A 20,090-nucleotide genomic window follows, 5' to 3' on the forward strand; every position below is an offset into this window, starting at 1 on the left:
TAAAAACCATAAGCCTAGTAGCCACACATGGTAGCCTGTTTACCTTACTGTTCTGTTCTGTGTCTCCACAAATTTCAAATTATGTTAGTTTAGACGTTACATATGAATATATCATAAAAGTGCACACAGAATAATAAACTGCCCATCACTTTTTATTTTTTATTTATTTACTTTTTTGGCCGTGCCACACCGCGTGCAGGATCTTAGTTCCCCGACCAGGGATCGAACCCGTGCCCCCTGCACTGGAAGCACAGAGTCTTAACCACTAGACCGCCAGGGAAGTCCCATGCGCATCACTTTTTGAAACTCAGAAAGTTATTTTTCTAATATTCTTAAATTGGAATGTTTACCACTGGAATCCCAGGCCAGCCTGATCTGTAGTCATGCCGTCAGGAGGGGAGGATTTTTGTACTACACAGATCACAGTTCTTCACAAAAGCTTACGCAAACTCACAACCCTGCACAAAGTCCTCACTTTACCAACCACCGGCCCAAAAATGAAGGCTGCTGGGCGTCTGAGAAAATGGAAGAAAAGAAAAGGAAATGACTCAAAGTAATCGTGCTTAAGGCATGAGTCCTCTTCACTTCCAGTCGGCAGTTTAGATTTGAACTACGGTCGGTGGCGAGGCACAGGAGCACACACCAAGCACACCAGCAAAGGGCTGTGCTCCCAGGACTTGTTTCCTTCGTGGTACTGATTAGAGTTGTGCTTTTTTAATGGTGCTCTCGTCACATTTAAATATGTAACGAGGATATTTAAAACATTTGGGAAAATAAAAGAGTTAAATTCCCAGCTTCATACATGAGATGGCTAACTTATTTTCCATCTTGATAATCTCATTTTAAAATACATAAAGTAAGAGTCGGTATAATCGACGCGTGGTAGCAACGTGAGGTTTTTAAGCTGTTTAGTGATTAGGGAACACACATCTTGGCGTTTAAGTCATTTAAAAGTCAAGGCCTTGAAAGTCTGAGCGCGGGCTGTCAGTCCTGAAGAACTTCCCTAACCTCGCTCTGAAGTCACCCTAACCGAATGGGTCCCCCGTTCTGCTACACGCGCACACGCGCACACACCCCGGAGCCCTAATTACCTGCCTAAGAATGATTAACGTCCCAGTGAGACCAAGTTTCCCCCCGCATGTCAAACCTGTGACCACTCACGTCCCGGCACCGGCGAGAGGGAGAAAAAACTAAGGCTGCACCGGGTCCTGCGCCTTCTGCCCAGACTCGAGACCAGCATCTCTTAAACGCCGAGATTTTAAACCGCCCTTCTGGCGTGTGGGGCAGAGGCGGCCGTGCGGCCGGGCCGCTCCGCTGCGCGTCCGGGGCCTCGGGGCCGCCGTCTGGCCGAGCGCCGGGGGCCGAGGGCCGGCAGCCCCGGGCGGGGTCCCCGCGCCTCCACCTGCCAAGGCCCAGGGCTCCGAGCGCCCGCGCTGACCAACGGCCGGCGTCCGAGTGTCACCCGGACCCTCCTCAGACAAAAAGCGCCTCCCCGGCCCCGGCCGCCCCTCCCACCGCCGCCCGGCCCCGGCCCCGGCCAGCGCCTCACAAAGGCCGGCCCGGCCCGCTGGGCGCCGCAGCGAACAAAGGCCGCCGGCCCGCGGGCCGGCACAGGTGCAGCCGCCGGCCGCCGGGCCCAACATGGCCGCGCCCGCCCGCCCGCCCGGCCCCGTTAGCCCGCCCGCCCGCCCGGCCCCTCAGCCCCTCAGCCCTCCGCCCCTCAGGCCCGCGGCGGTTGGGCCGGCGGCGCCAGTGACCTGTTGTGCGGCGCATCCTCCGGCGGCGGCGGCTCTCCGGTGCGGCGGCTCCGGCGGCGGCGGCCGGGGAGGGGGCCGGGGCCGGGGCCGCGGGGGAGGGAGGGAGGGAGGGCCGAGGGAGGGGAGGGGGCGGCGGCGGCGGCGGCGGCGGCGGCGGCGGGCGCAGCGCGGCCAGGCCGAGGCTCTCCGCGCGCGGCGCCGACCCCGCCCCCGCGCCTCCCGCCCGCCGCCGCCGCCGCCGGGCCGCCGCCGCCTCGCAGAAGCCGCGGGAAAGTGCGCGCCGCTGATTGGCTGCCGCGCTCGCGGGGCTGCGGCCGGGCTTTTCAAATCCGCGCGGGGCGGGGCGGGGCGGTGGTGGCGGGTCCGGGGCGCGGGCGTGGGACGGAGGCTGGGAGTCGGGGGCGCGGACCGCGGCCGGTGATCGAGGGCACGGGCCGGGGCCGGGGTTGCGGGACCCTGCGAGCCGCCTCAGACCGGCGCCGGGCGCGCGCCCCGCTCCCGCTACTCGGCCGGGCGCGCGCCAGGCGGCGGCTCAACCGAAAGCCCGGAGCCTGGAGCCAGAGGCCGGAGCGCGCGCGCGTGGTGACGTCACGGCCGCGCGCCCAATCGCCGCCGGCGAGGTCGCCCCGCGCGATCGCGGCCCCAGCGCGGGCCGCGCGGCCCTGGAGCCGGGACGTGGGAGGCGGCTCCCTCCCGGCCACCCCGCGGGCCCTGCGTCCGTAGCACCACGCGCAGGGTCAGCCCGCGCTGGCCGCAGGGCCCTCACCCAAGTGGTCACCCACGCCCCTGCCTCGGGGCGGAGAGAAGGCTCCCGGGTCAGGAGGCGCTCTGCGCGGGGCCTGGTCGAGCCGCTGGGATCCGGGAAGGCGGAGGTCAGGTTGAACTGGCCCTGCACGCGAGGCCCAGCTGGAACTCGCAGGGGAGCACTGTGGAGGGAGCTCCAGGGACTGCCGAGCAGGGTGCAGAGGTCCCCGCCGTATCTGTGCTCCTGGAACGCACATTACAAACTTGGCATAGATGGTCACAAACAACGACAGGGAGCGGGGATTGCAGGCTGGAGAGAGACTGGCCGGCGCGGTGCGGGCGGGGAGTGGGGGGCGTCTTCTGCAGAATATCTGCAGGGCGAGGATTCAGCCGTTCCCCCCACCTCCCAGGCTCGGGTCTGGCCTGGATCTGGGAGCAGTGGGGAAACCGTGGTCAGAGGCAGGACTCCCAGGCCCTGAAACTGCTGGGGCTTGTGCCATTCTAGTGAGACTGGGGTGGGGAAGAGGGACAGGGCAGGCCCAAGAGTGCCAGCAGCTGCAAGGTTCAGCTGCTTCCCACCAGAGCAGGGGGTGGCCTAGAGGACACTAGAGCCAGAGGGAGGCCCTCCCCCATGTCCAGCTGAAAGGGATTACAGAATTTTTCACCCTTCCATCCAAGAGCTATACGGTGAGGTCCTACTGTGTGCTGCACCCTTGCAGCATTCTGGGGAGCCTGAGCAACCAGAAGAGACGCCCTTTCCCCATCGTTCACTGCCAGGACTCACCTCTGGCCACCAGGAGCCCCTGGAAGGTGTCTAGCTGGGTGCTGGCCCATTCACATTTGCATTTTGCCATATCTCTTGGCTGTGGGGAGGAGAACAGGTGCCCTCTCTGGGCCCGGGATCCCTCTGGGGCACAAGCCTGAAAATTGCCTACCTCCCCAGTACCTTTAAATCCCTGCAGTGCAAGACAAATACCACCATATCTCATTTGATTTCACAGATTTGGAATTAGGGCTCCTCTTCAAAAACAAAAAAATCTGCATTTAGAATAGTGCAATCAACATGTAAATTTATTCAAAACATGAAAGTGTATGTTTGGAGTTTCTTGAAGAAAGTTATTTGGGGCAGGCTGATCTTTTCCCGCCCAGTGCAGGCCTCCCTGGGCCCAGCCCTGCTGTCTTGTGGGGTCCTAAGCCCTTTTCATCGAGTCGGCCGGCTGGACAGCCCCAGTCCTGCACACACGGGGGGCCTCTCGGGGAGAGTGGATTTCCGATGATTGGGTCTCCCTCAGTGCATAGGAAAAAGAGGCCCTCGCAGGACTGAAGGAAGTCCCGGGCATGTAGATTCCTGGGCGGGGAGGTCCTCATCTGCACGTTTGCGCCCCTTGCAGGTTGGGGAGGGCAATGGGAGTGGAAGCCCCAAGTCCGGTGGGCCCAGAGGGCTGCGGGGCACTCAAAGACGTCAGCAGCTGGGGCTGAACCTTGTTTCCGTCTCTTTGAGGGTCTCATCACTTCTCTAAATGAAACTCTGCACTCAGAGAGGAGAGACTGCAGAAGACCAAGGGACTGGGCGTCTACTCGCGGTATAAAGTAGCGAGCGCAGAGGAGAGGCGTTTCAGGGGGCAAGGGCAGCCTGCTGGGGTTCAGCTGCCCTCCATCTCAGCTCCCCCCTGCTGCCCCCCACCCAGCCTCTCAGGCCGAGGCTGGACTGGGCAAGGCATTTAGGACCAGGGTATCCCAGGCCTGCCTGCTAGCTTGAGGACCAGCCCGGCAGCCGCAGATCAAGGGGTCAAGCGGAGCTGGGAGTCCCCTGGCCGCAAGGTCTGCAGCCACGCCACCTCTGGCTGCCTGCCGTCTGTTACCACCCACGGGGCATACGGCTCTAGGAGGCACTGCCCACTCCATGATGTCTGTGTGGCCCAGGCTGGAGCCCACTCTGCCGCCCTGCTCCCCATGGACACAGGTCCTGCAGCTCCTCGCCCAGACCTCCCTGTAAGAGCTGCTGCCAAGGCAAAACCCAGGCCCCTTAGCCAAAGGAGCCCCCGAGCGCCGGCTTGGCCTCCGCATCCCCCGCCAGGGCCGGGGTCCCCCAGGGGCCAGGCTCATTGCTGTTTCCATGGGGATGTATGCACTCTGACCCCAGCCTTTCTCCATCCCTGGCCAAATAAAGAGGGCTTCCAAGTGGAAACCAGCAGTCTCAAGCTGCCCCTCCTCCCGTGCCCCAGGTGGCCCCTCTCTCCAAGGGGGGGAGGAGAGAGGCCCCCCTTCTCAGCCCAGGACAGGCCCAGAGCCAGGCCTAGCAGTGGCAGGGGCCTCCCACCCCCAGACCTTCTCGGCAGCCCCTTCCCAGCCCAGACCGCTCTGTTCCCCAGGCTGGAAACTTGCCTTTCTAAAGGCCCAGCTCTGCCTCAGCTCCTGCCGAGCCCAAGGACCACTGCAGTTCACCGGGCCAGCCCACAGGAGCCAGCAGGCTGTAAGGCCCCTCGGGTCACATGGGCCAACCCTCCACTGAGCAGGGCTCCCTGTCAGGCTGGGAGAGAGACCTGGAGACTGAAGCCCTGCTGAGAAGCCCCCCATCCAAGTCCTGGCTGGGAGGCCTGAGCAGGAGGCCTCCCCGCCTTCTCTGCCCACCCCTCTCTCCATCCGCCTTGGGGCTGACCTACAGGAGCCCCTGAGAGGCCTGAGGTGTCTGTCATCAGTCCCGGTGGTCACCTCCAGGAACAAACCACAGCCCAGGACCATGGTCGGGTCCTGAGGGCAACCTCAGGACCATCTTCCCCACCTCCCCCACCCCCACCAAAGGCTGCTCCCTGGAGAGTCCACCCAAGCCAGCCTAGGGCTCACCCCTCCTCAGGATTCCGCTTTCTAAACCCTCCTCTAAGCCAGCCTCTCCTCCCCTGTCACTCTGCCTGCCCCCCGCCACCGCCCCCGACCAGGGCCTTAGTTCAGCTTCTTATTTGGAAATAAGAGGCAGTTTTCAGGGGCCTCCCTGGTGGAGCAGTGGTTAAGAATCCGCCTGCCAATGCAGGGGACACGGGTTCGAGCCCTGGTCCGGGAAGATCCCACATGCCGCGGAGCAACTAAGCTGGTGTGCCACAACTACTGAGCCTGCAATCCAGAGTCCGTGTGCCACAACTACTGAGCCTGCCCTCTAGAGCCCATGAGCCACGACTACTGAAGCCCGCGTGCCTAGAGCCTGTGCTCCGCAACAAGAGAAGCCACCACAATGAGAAGCCCGCGCACCACAACGAAGAGTAGCCCCCACTCGCCACAACTAGAGAAAGCCCACGTGCAGCGACGAAGACCCAATGCAGCCAACAATAAATAAATTAATTAATTAATTAATTTTTTTTTAAAAAGAGGAAGTTTTCGACTCACTGATTCCCCGCCTGCTTTCTCCCCCTTTAGTTCATTCTCCACATCCAGCCAGGGGAATTTTTCTAAACCAAAATTGACCATGTCACCCACCTGCTTAATATTCTGCTATGGCTCCCCAGCGCCCCTCACACCAAGCCCACTCCTCAGTGAGACTCGCATCCCGCTTTCAGGAATGTGGAGGCCATCCAGCTCTGCCTCTCCAGCCCAGCCCTCTCCCCAGAGCTCCCGGCCAATGAAGTTGACTCCTCACTGGATGTGTCCCCTTGGACAGCCACATGGACCCACCCCTGGACAGTTACCAAACTGAACTTCTCCCCTTCTCATCCCCATGTCAGGTCTCAGCGGGGATGCTACTTTCTCCAGAAGCCTTCCCTGGTCCCCTCTCAGGCTGGCTGAGTCCCCTGGGGGTACACACAGCCCCTGTTTATCTCCAGGCGCCAGTGCTGCCTGGGATGGACTGCCCTGCCTCCGGTCCTGGTTCCCCGTGCTGGTACCTGAGGACTGCTGGCAAAGTACCACAAAACAACACAAAGTTGTTCTCTCACAGTTCTGGACGCCAGAAGCCTGAAACCAAGGTGAATGCACGGTCACGCTCCCTCCAAAGGCTCTCTGGAAGAATCTCTCCTTGCCTGTCCCTAGCTGCTCGTGATGCCACAGTCCTTGGTGTTCTTTGGTTTGAGTCAGCATCACTCCACTCCCAGGCTCTATCTTCACAGGGCCTTCTCCCTGTGTCCACTGGTCTCTGTTTTCTCTTCTTGTAAGGTCACCAGTGATTGGATTAGGGCCCACCTGATGACCCCGTCTTAACTTGATGACATCTGCAAAGACCCTGTTTCCAAATAAGGTCACATTCACAGGGCGGAAGTTTATGAACACACCTTTTGGGGGGACACAGTTCAACCCACAGCCCTTCTCTTCCTAGTTGCATGACCTTGGGCAGGTTGTAAGGCCTGTGTGTGTGTGTGTGAAATGGTGACACTAATAGGGCAGTGTCCCCTTTGGGAGAGGCTGCTAGGCAGGAATGGCTGCGCCGGGTCAGAGCCCGCCTCCCCGGAGGGCGCGAGCTCGCACCTGCCAGGCTGCCCTCCTCCGGAACCCGCAGGGTGGAGACAGTGGGAGCCGGGCGCGGCAGCGGCTGGCGCTACAGGGTTAGGGACCTGCGGGGCCGCGGGCCGGCCGCAGGCCTCCCTCCGCCCTGGCCCCGCCCCCCGCAGTCCCGCTCCCGCATTGGCCACACAACGCGAAGCCACGCCCGCCGCCCCCGACCGCCCCCGACTGCACTCCACCCGGCGGCCAGGCGGGCTGCTCGGTTTTTGCAGTTCCGGGTCTCTCGGAGGGAAGGAAAGGACACCTGAGAACGGAGAGCGATGGTGAGAAGACGGGTGACCTCCACCTTGCCCCACACCCCGCCTGTGGCCCCTGCACCCCCATTCTCCACGGGACTGCCCAGATCCAGGACCAGCCAGGGCAGGGCCCTCCGCCAGCGCTCACCACTCGCTCAGGCTTTGGCTAAAGAAACATTGTTTTGTGCTAAAGCAGCGCTTCTTTTTCTAATTGTGAAAATTGCATGAAATTAAAACCCAGAACAGCAGAAAGGAGAAAATAAAAGTTCTTCCTAAGTCCTGGGCCTGCGGCGAGAGATATAAGCGCTGGTAACAGCTTGCGGAGCGCTTTGGACCGCTTCTGTTGTGGACAGATGAGGGGCTTCACCAGCCTGAGTTGGGGACTGACCAGGAACAGCAGGAATGGCCACTAGGAGCCACTCTCCTTCCCCTGCCGCCCAGCCAGACAGGTCCTTTTTATTTATTTTATTGGAACAATTTTACATTTACAGAAAAGAGGCAGATATAGTATAGAGTCCCCCCCACCTGCTTCCCCTAGTGTCAACACCTTACATTTCCACAGCTTTGTCAAAACTAAAACACCAAAATTGGTCATTACCGTTAACTAAATCCCAGACTTGAGTCAGAGCTCACCAGTTTTCCCACAAATGTAGAAGACTCTCTTAAAAAGCAAATCTGATTGAGACTTCTGCTGTGGGTTATAACAGAGAAGCTGCGACCTGACTGCACCTCCCACAGTAAACAACCATAACATGGACAAAAGAGATGAGGCAACCATTTTCAGGTGGTGGGGGAAGGGAAGAGCAGGACTGCGCTCCCCAGGGAAGAGAACTTTATGAGGCACGCCTTGACCGCCCCCTGCCCGCCCACCCAGCTCTCTACCCCTCCTGGCACAGAGGGACAGCGTTCAAGTGGGGCAGCCCGTACCACTGAGCCGAGGGCCAGTGACGCGGCTGGAATCTGTGGGGAGGACACTGGAGGAGAGGCCAGTGTGTAGAGGGGGGTCTAAGATGTTCCACTGCCCTTGGCTGAGGTGAGGACCCCGGACGGACCAGAAAACAACGGCTGTGGGAGCCCTGGCCTGGCCCGAGTGGGGGCCTCATCAAGCCCTGTGAACGTCCCTGGCTGAGCAGCTGAGATACCAGGATCCATGCCCTGGGAACCGGAGTTGCACCCGGGAGCAAGACATCCTCCAGTCTCACCCTGTCTCACTACCTACTGCTGCATATCACATGACCCCAAAACCCAGTGGTTCAAAACGCCAGTGAACACTGATTATCGCATGCAATTGCTTTGTCAGGAATTCGGGAGTGGGGGAGCTGGAAGGTTCTGGCTCAAGACTCAAGGTCTCCCATGAGGTTGCAGACAAGATGTCACCCAGGGCTTCCATCATCTAAAGGCTTGACTCGGGGGACTTCCCTGGCAGTCCAGTGGTTAGGACTCCACGCTTCCACTGCAGGGGCTGCGGGTTCGATTCCTGGTTGGGGAACTAGGATCCCGCATGCCGCGCGGTGAGGCCAAAAAAATTTTTAAAAATTAACGGTTTCACTGGGGCTGTGGATGGGCTGCTGAGATGCTTTACTCAGGTGGTGCTGGTCATTGGCAGGAGGCCTCAGTTCTTTCCCACTTGGACCTCTCCAGGGACTGCTCGAGTGTCCTCCTAACATGGGGGCTGGCCTCCCCCAGAGCAGGAATCCAAAGGGGAGGAAGGCAGAAGCTTCAGTCTCTGGTGATCTGGCCTTGGAAAGTACATGTTTTCATTTTCAGAGAAAGATAACAGAATCTAGAGACTGTAACATATCATCCACAACAACCAAAATACAATAAAAAGTCTCTAGGCATGCAAAGAAAAGAGAGAATGTGGCCAAAATCAAAGGAAAAAAGCAGTCAATAGAAACCACCCCTGAGCCCAGTGTTATTAGATTTGACAGATAGAGACTTCAAAGTCATTGTTTTGAGATATTCAATAATTCAAAGAAAATTAGTGAGTGAGTGAAAAGGTCTAGTGAGTGAAAAGGAATCTATCTCAATAGAAAAAATGGAAGCTGTTAAAAAAAAACAAATGAAAGTTCTAGAAATGAAAAGTACATAAATGAAATGACAAAATCACTGGATGGGCTTGACAGAAGATTGAAGGTGACAGAAGAAAGAGTCAGTGAATTTAAAGACACACCAATAGGACTTCCCTGGTGGCGCAGTAGTTAAGAATCTGCCTGCTAATGCAGGGGACATGAGTTCAAGCCCTGATCCGGGAAGATCCCACATGCCGCGGAGCAACTAGGCCCGTGTGCTACAACTACTGAGCCTGCGCTCTAGAGCCCGTGAGCCACAACTACTGAGCCCATGTGCCACGACTACTGAAGCCCGCGTGCCTAGAGCCTGTGCTCTGCAACAAGAGAAGCCACCGCAATGAGAAGCCCGCGCACCGCAATGAAGAGTAGCCCCCGCTCGCCGCTACTAGAGAAAAGCCTGCGCTCAGCAACAAAGACCCAACGCAGCCAAAAATAAACAAGTGAATAAATAAATTTTTAAAAAAAGACAGACCAATAGTAATTATCCAATCTTTTTTTGGCACGTGGCACGTGGGCTTCAGTAGTCATGGCACACTGGCTCAATAGTTGTGGCGCACAGGCTTAGTTGCCCCGCGGCATGTGGGATCTTCCCGGACCGGGGAATGAACCTGTGTCCCCTGCATTGGCAGGTGGATTCTTAACCACTGTGCCACCAGGGAAGTCCCAGTAATTATCCAATCTGAAGAAGAAATTATCCAATCAGAGACGAAAACGTTGAAGAAAATAAACAGTCTCAGGCACTTGGCAAACAATATTAAAGGGTTTAACATACGTGTGTTGGAATCTGAGGAGAAAAAGGTAGAAATGGGACAGAAAAAAAATATTTGCCAAAATGATGGCCAAAAGTTTTCCAAAGTTGACAAAAACATTGACTTACACATCCAAGAAGCTCAGTGAGCCCCAAGCAGGATTCAGCCTCTTGGGATGCAAACCACATGTAAGCACTTCATAGTCAAACCAGAGGGGCAGGCAGGGAGGAAAGAGACAGTGGACTTAAACAATAGCAATCCAAATATCACTCTTTTGCCCACTTATCCAAAAAAGAAAAGAGCCATGTGAATACACTGACCTGTCTGGGTCTCATGCAGGGGCCTCCTTAGCTTCCGGGTGGCTGTGCCTCTGATGGGGACCCACCATGAGCGGCGTAGTGGTACAGGGAACAGCTGACCAATGAAAGAGGACAGCTTTCGCTCAGGCCTGTGGCACCTACAGGATGTCAAGACCGCAAGTGTCGCGGTCTTCGTACTGCCAGGAAGCTCCATAGCCACGGACAAGACCAGAAGTGGCATGATAAACAGTACAAGAAAGCCCATTTGGGCACAGCCCTGAAGGCCAACCCTTTTGGAGGTGCTTCTCATGCCAAGGGAACTGTGCTTGAAAAAGCAGGGGTTGAAGCCAAACAGCCAAATTCTGCCATCAGGAAGTGTGTCAGGGTTCAGTTAATCAAGAATGGCAAAAAAAATCACAGCCTTTGTACCCAGTGATGGTTGTTTGAATTTTATTGAGGAAAATGATGAAGTTCTGGTTGCTGGATTTGGTCACAAAGGTCATGCTGTTGGTGACATTCCTGGAGTCCGCTTTAAGGTTGTCAAAGTAGCCAATGCCTCTCTTTTGGCCTTATACAAAGGCAAGAAGGAAAGACCAAGATCATAAGTTTTGATGATGAAAGCAGGATAGTAATAAATTTCCATATGCCAAAAAAAAAAGAGAAGGACAGACGGAACTTGGGTACATGACAGAGGGCCACGGCCGATTGGGGGAAAGGAGAGACCATTCAGTAAGGAGGCCTGGGAAAATGCTGCGTTATCTGTAGGGTAAGAAAAATGAAGTTGGGCTTGTACCTCACACTACATGCAAAATTTCCTGGAAACTCTTGATGGATCAAGGTCTTAAATAGTAAAAGAAAATCTTTAAATCTTTTGGTAGGAGATATAAGTGAATACCCTTCTGACCTTAGGTCAGGGAAGATTTTGCTAAAAGGACAGGGGAAAAACCTGTTAGCTATCAAAGGAAAGATGCGACTGTACTAAAATGAAGAACTTCCATTCATCAAAGGACATCAAGAACATCCAGCTTTCAGAGGGCCCCTTAAACATCTCAAAGAGAGATATTAAACTAATTAAGCTTAATTGGCATGTTAAGTTACAGGGAAGCATTATCAAATAAGTGATAATAAAACTTCTAAAGTTATATTGCGGGACTTCCCTGGTGGTGCAGTGGTTAAGAATCCACCTTCCAATGCAGGGGATGTGGGTTTGATCCCTGGTCAAGGAACTAGATCCCACATGCATGCCACAATTAAGCGTTTGCATGCCACAACTAAGGAGCCCGCCTGCTGCAACTAAGACCCGGCGCAACCAAAAAAAAAAAAAACAAACAAATACTACTTAAGTTATATTGCATATATGAATGCTATTAATATGTGTTCTAAAAATTAATTTCTAAAATCTGATTAAAAAAAAAAAGAACATCCAAAACAAGCTTGAAGAACAAGCTGCAGGTCTGACAGCACATTTCAAGACAAGATATAAGCTACAGTAATTAAAACCACTTGGTATTGGCTCAAGTTATCAAAAAGCCACAGAATAGAGTCCCATGCACACGTGGCCACCTGATTTATAACAAAAGTGCGAGTGTAATTCAGTGGGACGGATTAGTTATTTGCTTCTGCAACAAATTCTTGTAAACTTCGTGGCTTAAAACCACCCAAATTTATCATCGTAAAGTTCTGTAGTTCAGAAATCCGCTAAAATCAAGGTGTCATCAGGGCTGCATTCCTTTCTGGAGGGTCTAGGAGAGAATTCATTTCCTTGCCTTTTGCTTCTAGAGGCTGCTTGCGTTCCTTGGCTCAAGGCCCCTTCTCCATCTCCAAAGCTGGCAATGGCTGCTTGAGTTCCCTCATACCGTGTCACTCTGATCTCCTCCTTGTGGTCAGACCTCCCTCTGCCCCTCACTTCTTCCTCCACCTTTCCTTCCTAAGGACGCTCGTGGTTACATTGGGCCCAGCTGGATAATCCAGAGCAAACTGCATCTGAAGATCCTTCATATAATCCCTTTTTCTGTGTAAAGTTGCATAATCACAAATTCCAGAATTAGGATGGAATGTGGACATCTTTGAGGACAATTATTCTGCCTACAGAAGGGGAAGGAAGATGGTCTTTTCAATAAACGGTGCTGGATCCATTCTGTAACCAGAGGGGAAAAATAATCCTTGATCCCTGCCTCACAACACACAAAACAAACACCATTCCAAATTATCATAAGCCTAAATGTGAAAGAGAGAACAATTAAGTTTCTAGAATAAAACATGAAAATAGGACCTTGGGGTAACAAAGATTTCTTCAATCACAAAAAGCATTCACCATATAAAAAATAGGGCTTCCCTGGTGGCGCAGTGGTTAAGAACCTGCCTGCCAATGCAGGGGACACGGGTTCGAGCCCTGGTCTGGGAAGATCCCCCATGCCACGGAGCAACTAAGCCCGTGAGCCACAACTACTGAGCCTGCGCGTCTGGAGCATGTGCTCCGCAATGGGAGAGGCCGCGACAGTGAGAGGCCCGCGCACCGCGATGAAGAGGGGCCCCCGCTCGCTGCAACTAGAGAAAGCCCTCGCACAGAAACGAAGACCCAACACAGCCAAAAATAAATAAATAAATTTATAAATAAATAAACCCCAAAACCAAAAAACAAAAAGCATTCACCAAAAAAGATATTAAAGCATTAAAATCAAGAGTTTCTCTTCATCAAAAGACACCATTAGGAATTTAAAAGGTAATCCTGAATGGGCGAAAATGCTTGAAATGCATATAATCTAAGGGTATACAAAGAACTCTTACAAATCAAAAGGAAAAAGGCAGAGGACCCAATGGAGAAAGGGATAAAAAACTAGCCTTACACAGGCACTCCATGAAAGAGGAGGTCCAAATGTTCAAACGCATATGAAAAAGTGCCTCCAAATTCTTAGTCATGAAAGGAATGCAAAACGAAGCCACCCTAGGCCCCCACCTTCGGGAGTGATTACCATCACAGTAACCACAGCACCAGGGTCTGCGGGGACGTGGCCGGGTAAGCTGGCAGGAACACCCTGGAAACCACCTGTCAGTACTTACTAACGTTGAACTTAAGCACACCCTCTGACCAGCAGTTCTACTATCAAAAGCATACGTGTGTGCAGCAAAGCCACGTGTGAGAATATTAACGGCAACGTTAGTCAGAATGGCCAAAAATGGAGGGTCTGTCAACCACAGCATTGATAAACTGTGGTATAGTCATACAATGGGGCATTGCACAGCAAAGATGAACAGCAAACTAACGTTACCCACAGTGCTGATGAATTTCATAGACATAATGCTAAGTGAAAGTAGCCAGATTAAAAGAAAAGTACACACAAGTTGATTCCATTTATATAGAGTGAAAGAACAGGCAGAAGTGATTTTGAGGTGGAAGTCGTAGTAGAGTTTATCTCTGAGAAGGGGGGACATCGGGGTGGGGGTGTGGGGAGGCTGCTGCAGGGCTGGCGGCCTTCTGCTGTGATTGGAGTGAGGGCGGCACGGGTGTGTGTACAGTGGAGAAACGCTTCCGACTGTACACCTGGGACGCGGCCGCTTCACTACACACACATTGAAGTAACATTAATTTTAATTTTAATATTAAAACGTTTAATTTTAAAGGTTTGCAAAAAGATTTTTCAGTAAACCCAGGGTTCCGCTATGAAGAGGCAAGGAGAGGGTGGGTGTTGCCGTGAGGAACCAGTAGGCACAACCTTGGTCCATGGACCCCGTCCTTGGGTTCTCAAGACTCAAATGCATGTCCCTCCCACATCCAGCCCACAGCCACCATCTTGCTTGATCAGGGTGCGCTCCATGCACGAACCTGGCTGAGGCTGCTGGGGGAAGGCACGCCCCTCCCCGTGGTGCTCAAAGGCACCTGGCCCCTCTCCTCAAGGACCTTGCCCTCCAGCCTCACCTCGGGCTCTTCTCCTGGGCTCACACCCTACCCCTTGCCTCGGCCCACAGGTTCAAGCCACGCCCACCACCCCTGTTGTAAGCATCCCTCTCTGGCCAGCTCACTTGCTCTGGTACCCGACTCCAAACTCCCTTCAGGCCCAGCAGGCCCCACAGGCCGATGATCCTGCCACCTTCCACTGTCCCAGGCCGCCCCCCCTCCTCCCCTCTGCCCCTCCTCTCCCTTTCCCCTCTTCCCCTCTTCCCCTCCTCCCCCCTTCCCCTCCTCCCCAGTTTGAGCTTCCTGGTCAAGCCTTATATAAGCCACTCTATTGCACACACACCTTGACCCCACTGTCCCTTTCTTCCTTCATCACACCTCTGGGCCAAACCCCAACATGGTCCAGTCCAGTTCTGCTTGCCCTGCACCTAGGCGTGGCTGGAGCACAGCACACAGCCCTGCCCAGGCCTCCTCTGGTACCCTGCCCCCTAACCTGATTCCCTAAGCTGATCTATAATCTGAACCCCCTAATCGGGTCCCTAATTTCATCCCTAACCTTACGTGATCTCTAACCTGACTCCTTAACCTGATTCCTAACCCGATTCTCTAACCTCCCTAACTGGGGCATTTGTGCTGCCTGGACATCCCACCTTGTTTTTCTCGACTCTGTCACTTGTGTAAATGCGCAGTGACTATAGAAGTTTATGTACAGTATGTGGGGAGCACAGGGAAGAGGAAAAGGGGGCCCCCCAAAAAGAGAGGAAAAAAAAGGCAGAAAGAGTTCATAATTTTAAAACAAACTCGCTGCACCATGATTCTGCGTTCTTGTACTGCATTCTTCTTGCATGAAGGGACGCAGGGCAGGAAGGCAGCCTTTCATCTGGCTTTAACGGTGTGCATGACAAGCCCGCAGGATGCCAGATTTCTACTCGTTTCTTTATACTTATTTTTATAGACCTGAATGGCTACAGTGAGCATATGTTCTTCTGATAACCAGGAAACCCAATAAAGTTATTGATTGTTGAAAAATGAATTTCTCTAAAACTCCACCCTGCCCAGGTTGCCCAGAAGCCCCAGACACAGCACCCTCACCGCTCTACAAAGACCTGATTTTTGGTTTCTCCTTCCCACCCCACCTGGCTGGGCCAGGGGTGAGTCACCCAAGGGCAGTGAGCAGTGTTGCTATTCAAAGTCCTGCAAACAGACGGACACTCATGCCCATTGGTCGGTCACTGCCTCATGCTCTGCCCTGTCTCGGGCCAGCTGGAACCCTGAAGCATTATCAGGGACCAGCTTTGATCCTCGGGCCCCCTGTAGGGCCTCCCTCTCTGCCCCTCGACAGCTTTGGGACAGAGCCCTCAGGAGCTCAGGGCCAATGTCAGTTACTAGTACTAAGACCAGCATACTCCTACACTCTGGGCGTTAAAAGTCCCATCCTGTCCAACCCTGAGCGCCTGTTGGCCCTGGCTCAGGCCTAGTCCAAGGACTGTCCTTCCTTGTGACTCCCCCCCCTTCCCCTCCCCCTCCCGAGGCACGGGTAGGAGCCTGGCTTTATGGTTTGTTGGCAGTGGAGGCCTGGGTGTCAGGCATCTGTGAGCTTAGATTAGCCCTGCATTCTAAGTCTACAGCGCTCACTGCCCAGGGCCAATACAGGCACTTCATGTCATCTTCAAAGTGCCCTGCACTGACCGGTGCCACCTGAGGCGGGGACTCTAGGCCTATCCCGATCCAGCACCTGGCAGTTCTGGCTCAGGCAGGTTCAGGAAAACCACCGCAGGCAGGCTACTTCCTCCAGACAGTGAGGGCTGAGTGCTGCGGGAGCCTCCTAGGGAGACTGCCGTCCAAGCAGCCCCTGAAGACGGGCGCCTGCTGCGATCAGGAGTTCCACACTCCTGCACCGCACAACACACATGCGCGCTGAGTGTGCACTGCAGGACCTCGCCAAGCAGTGCCCTGGGGTCACATCCGCGAACAAGACAGACAGGCAGAGGACGCGAGAAGGACTGCAAAGAACTTCCAGGCGGAGCAGGGCCTGAGAGCGGCAAAGGCCGGGGGGTGGGAAGCAGGGTGGGGAGTCCCAGGGAAGGACTGAGGTGCAGGCCGGTGGGCGTGACCTGCTGGGGAGGCGACCACGGGGCCCCACGAGCCGCCGAGCCCCACATGCCCCCAGCCTGCTTTCCCTGCGTCACCTCATCGACCCTTCACGACCAAGTGACCGCATTTAGGGAAGGGGAAGGTGAGGCCCAAAGGTCACGGCTGCCGGGTCTTTCCCGCCCGGGAGCAGACGCTCGAGCGGTTAGCGGCACTGGGGGCGCCGCCCGGAAGCCGGGGCCCTTGGTGTTGCGAGCGGCGGCCCGGGACGGGGCGGAGGCCGACCAGGGGCTCGGCCAGAGAGGCCCGGCCGCCGACGCCCCTCAGCCCCCGGCGGGGACGGTCCCCAAACGTCCCGGAGGTATCTGCCGCCAGTCGGCGCGGGGCTCGGTCCCGCCGCACACCAAGCCTCACGCAGCCGCCGCCGCCCGGACGCGGAAGGGCCCAGCACGCACGCGCCGCCGGCTCCCCGAGCCCCTGCGGCCAGCACGCGGGGCCAAGCGTCGAGCCGCGACCCAGAATGCAGCGCGCTGCAGGGGCAGCCGCCCGGGGCACGCCGGGACGGGCAGTCCGCGGCGGCGCGGGCCCGCCCCTCACCTGGCCGGCGCCGGGTGCTCTAAGGGTCCAATGGGAGCGGCGGCCAGGCGGCCCCGCCCCGCGCCACCGGACGTCGGTGCCGGGACATGGCCGCCGCCGGTGCCGGGTCATTGAGCTGAGCGCCAGCCGCCTGCAGCCAACCGCCGTTCTCAACCTTCCGCGGGCGGGCGGAGGCGCCGCGGCCGCCGCGGGGGAGGAGCAGCAGCATCAGAAGGCCGGCGGCCGCCGCGCAGGGCACATGGCGTCCATTTTACTGAGGAGTTGCCGCGGCCGGGGGCCCGCCCGCCTCCCGCCGCCCCGCGCCGCCGCTCCGAGGGGTAAGCGGCCGGCGCTCGGCCGACGACGCGGGGCCGGGGCCGGGGCCGTGTTGGGCGGACCGGGGAGGGCCTCGGGGCCGGCCCCCCGCCACCCCCAGGTCCGGGCGACTCCCCGCTGAGTGGATCGCAGCACTCGGACCCAGCCCGGAGCCGGGGTCACGCCGGGAGGGGCCTTGCGCGGCCTTGCTCGTCCGCCCCGCCCTGGCCGGCCGGTCGCCGGGGGTGGGGAGCGTCCGGGCCGTGGGTGCCCGCGGGGACCGCGTGTGACTCATTCGCGCTGTGACCTTAGTCGCCCTGCCGCCGGCCGCTGCGTCGGGAGCGGGGTTGGGAACGTTTAGAAGGGAGCGCGCTGACAGCCACCCCTGGGACGGTGTCGGCGCTCCTCTCGTGGTTAAGACCCGTGGACCTGGCGCCCACTCGCGAGGACGCTCTTGCCCTCGGGCCACGTTCGGGGCTCTAGAGATGGCGGGGGGCACGGCGGGGTCTGCCACACACTGGCGAGCAGGCCCTGCCGGCTTGCAAGACGGACGTCCCTGGGACCGATACCTTTATGGTGTTACGGGCGTCGTGCAGGGTCCCCAGGCCTTTTCGCGTGGCCTCAGGCAGGTCCCGCTGTACCTGGAGCCTCAGTGACCCTAGCTGTGACACGGAGATCACACATAACGCGGGGCTCTTAGGGGCCCGCATGTACGGCGCCTGCAGTGACCCTCACTTCATGTCTCTTTTTACGTTAACGTTTCTGAGTTTCTGGCTTGTTATTTGTCCTATGAGATTGAGGTTGTCAAGTAAAATTATGTATTTCAAGGTGTTCACAGTTTGTAAAGGCACCCTGGATGACACGGTTCTTGTCATTTTTTAACAATAATGGTTGATCAGCTGCTTAGACCTTTGGAGCCAAGAGAAGGGCATGAAACAGCAAGCACTCCTGTGTGAACGATAGTCTGGGTGCCCAGTCCAGCTTTTAGTCCTTCCCTCTGCTGTCAGGGCTCTCTATATGTCTTGCCTCTGAAGTATGTTGATAAAAATACTTTGGCCACACACGTTTCTTTTTTTTTGATATATATATTTTTAAAATTTATTTTATTTATTTTTGGCTGCATTGGGTCTTCGTTGCTGCGCGGGCTTCCTCTAGTTGCAGTGAGCGGGGGCTACTCTTCGTTGCTGTGCGCCGGCTTCTCACTGCGGTGGCTTCTCTTGTTGCGGAGCACAAGCTCTAGGCGCGCGGGCTTCAGTAGTTGTGGCACGTGGGCTCGGTAGTTGTGGCTTGCGGGCTCTAGAGCACAGGCTCAGTAGTTGTGGCACACGGGCTTAGTTGCTCCGCGGCATGTGGGATCTTCCTGGACCAGGGCTCGAACCCGTGTCCTCTGGATTGGCAGGCGGATTCTTAACCACTGAGCCATGAGGGAAGCCCCGCCACACAGGTTTCTGTAGCATGTTTACAGTTTAAAAATCAGCTGAATTTGTTTTGTGGTTGTATCATTCCAGGAACACAGGTGTGTCCCGTAGTTAGCACTGTTCTTTATACAGACACTAAGGGGCTGAGTGTTGGTCAGACGGCTGATTTGCTGTAGGACCTACAGGGCATCCAGAGCCTGCAAGACCCAGGGCTGGACCGTGGGGAGCCAGTCCCTGAACCCTTGGAAATGATGCTCCCAGCTGGGTGTGGCAGCCCTTTTCTGGAGCACATTTCACCCATTATTAACATCTTACATCAATTTGGGTCATTGTCATAATCAGTAAACCAACGTTAATACATTGTTATTAACCGAGGTCCACAGTGTATTCAGATTTCCCTTATTCTGCACATACTTTATTCTGATGTCCTTTTTTTGTCCCAGGACCCCATCCAGGACACCCCATTACATATAGTCACCATTTCTTTTTGGTCTCTTGGCTGTGACAGTTTGTCAGACTCTCCTTGACAGTTTTGAGGAGGACTGGTCAGATATACTGTAGGATGCCCATCTATTGGGATTTGTCTGATGTTTCTGTCATGGTTAGACCGGGGTTAAGGGTTTTGGGGAGGAAGACCCCAGAGGTGAAGTGTGTCCTTCTTATCACATCTGTCAAGGGTGCCTGCAGGTGTAGGACCATGGCTGTGCTGACCTCGATCACTGGCTAAGGTGGTGTCTTCTCCAGAGTTACTTCCTGCCCTTCGCACCCTGTACTCTTTGGGAGGAAGTTGCTATGTGTGGCGCGGACTTGGGAGTGGGTTGGGACTTGTAGAGGTGGGCTGACCAGATGTGCCAAGGACTGGGTGTGAGAGCAGCGGGCCCGGCCTCTGACCATTATTGAAACAAGGGAGCACTAGGGAGGAGCAGGCTGGGGGAGCCGGGAGTTCTTGGAGCTGCTGAGTGCGAGGTGCCCGTCGGACTTCTGGGTCTCGTGTATCCACAGGTGTTCAGGCACGGAGTGCCTGGGGAGGATCTGGAGATGGGGCAGGGAGGATCCTGCCTGGAGCAGCGTAGGGGGGAGACCCCAGAGAGCCTGGTGTCCTGGAAGCCAGGTGAAGAAAGGTATGGGATAGGAAGAAATAAGTTTGGTCTCTTTTGCCCCATCCTGGGTTCCTGGCAGAGCTCCTAAAACCCTAGGAATTTCTTGAATGATAAGAAAATATTTTGTTATTCATAATGAGTCCCTTTCCCACACCCCAGAGTTTATACTAATGAGGTACCTGTGATTAGAGGGTTGGACCTTCCAGACCCACACCCGAACTCCAGGGAGGGGAGGGGGTCTGGAGATGGAGTTCAGTTGCCAGTGGCCAAGGATTTAATCAATCATGCCTAGGCAGTGAAGATAGGAACTCTTGAACAGGGAGGCTTGGGGAGCTTTTGAGTTGGTGGCACAT

The 20,090-nt window shown here is 55.9% G+C and overlaps 2 protein-coding genes and 1 pseudogene across 5 annotated transcripts in view; 2 read left to right on the forward strand and 1 right to left on the reverse strand.

Moving 5' to 3' along the window:
- Positions 1-1,818, reverse strand: part of NSD2 (nuclear receptor binding SET domain protein 2) — a 77,360-nt gene extending 75,542 nt beyond the window's left edge. For both annotated transcript variants that reach the window (XR_005020104.1, XM_036854037.1), the window contains exon 1: positions 1,758-1,818. The gene's annotated coding sequence lies outside the window, so the exon portion shown is untranslated. The remainder of the gene's footprint in view (positions 1-1,757) is intronic.
- Positions 1,819-6,900: 5,082 nt separating this feature from the next.
- On the forward strand, positions 6,901-11,000 carry LOC118895366 (annotated as a pseudogene).
- Positions 11,001-16,955: 5,955 nt separating this feature from the next.
- Positions 16,956-20,090, forward strand: part of LETM1 (leucine zipper and EF-hand containing transmembrane protein 1) — a 32,953-nt gene continuing 29,818 nt past the window's right edge. The window contains exon 1 of one of the 3 annotated variants that reach the window (XM_036852480.1): positions 16,956-17,242. In XM_036852480.1, coding sequence (XP_036708375.1) covers positions 17,164-17,242 — 79 coding nt within the window. In that variant the 5' untranslated portion in view covers positions 16,956-17,163. The remainder of the gene's footprint in view (positions 17,243-20,090) is intronic. The other 2 variants (XM_036852482.1, XM_036852481.1) reach the window with 2 other exon arrangements.

This window comes from Balaenoptera musculus, chromosome 5 (assembly GCF_009873245.2).
Source record: "Balaenoptera musculus isolate JJ_BM4_2016_0621 chromosome 5, mBalMus1.pri.v3, whole genome shotgun sequence".
NCBI lineage: Eukaryota > Metazoa > Chordata > Mammalia > Artiodactyla > Balaenopteridae > Balaenoptera > Balaenoptera musculus.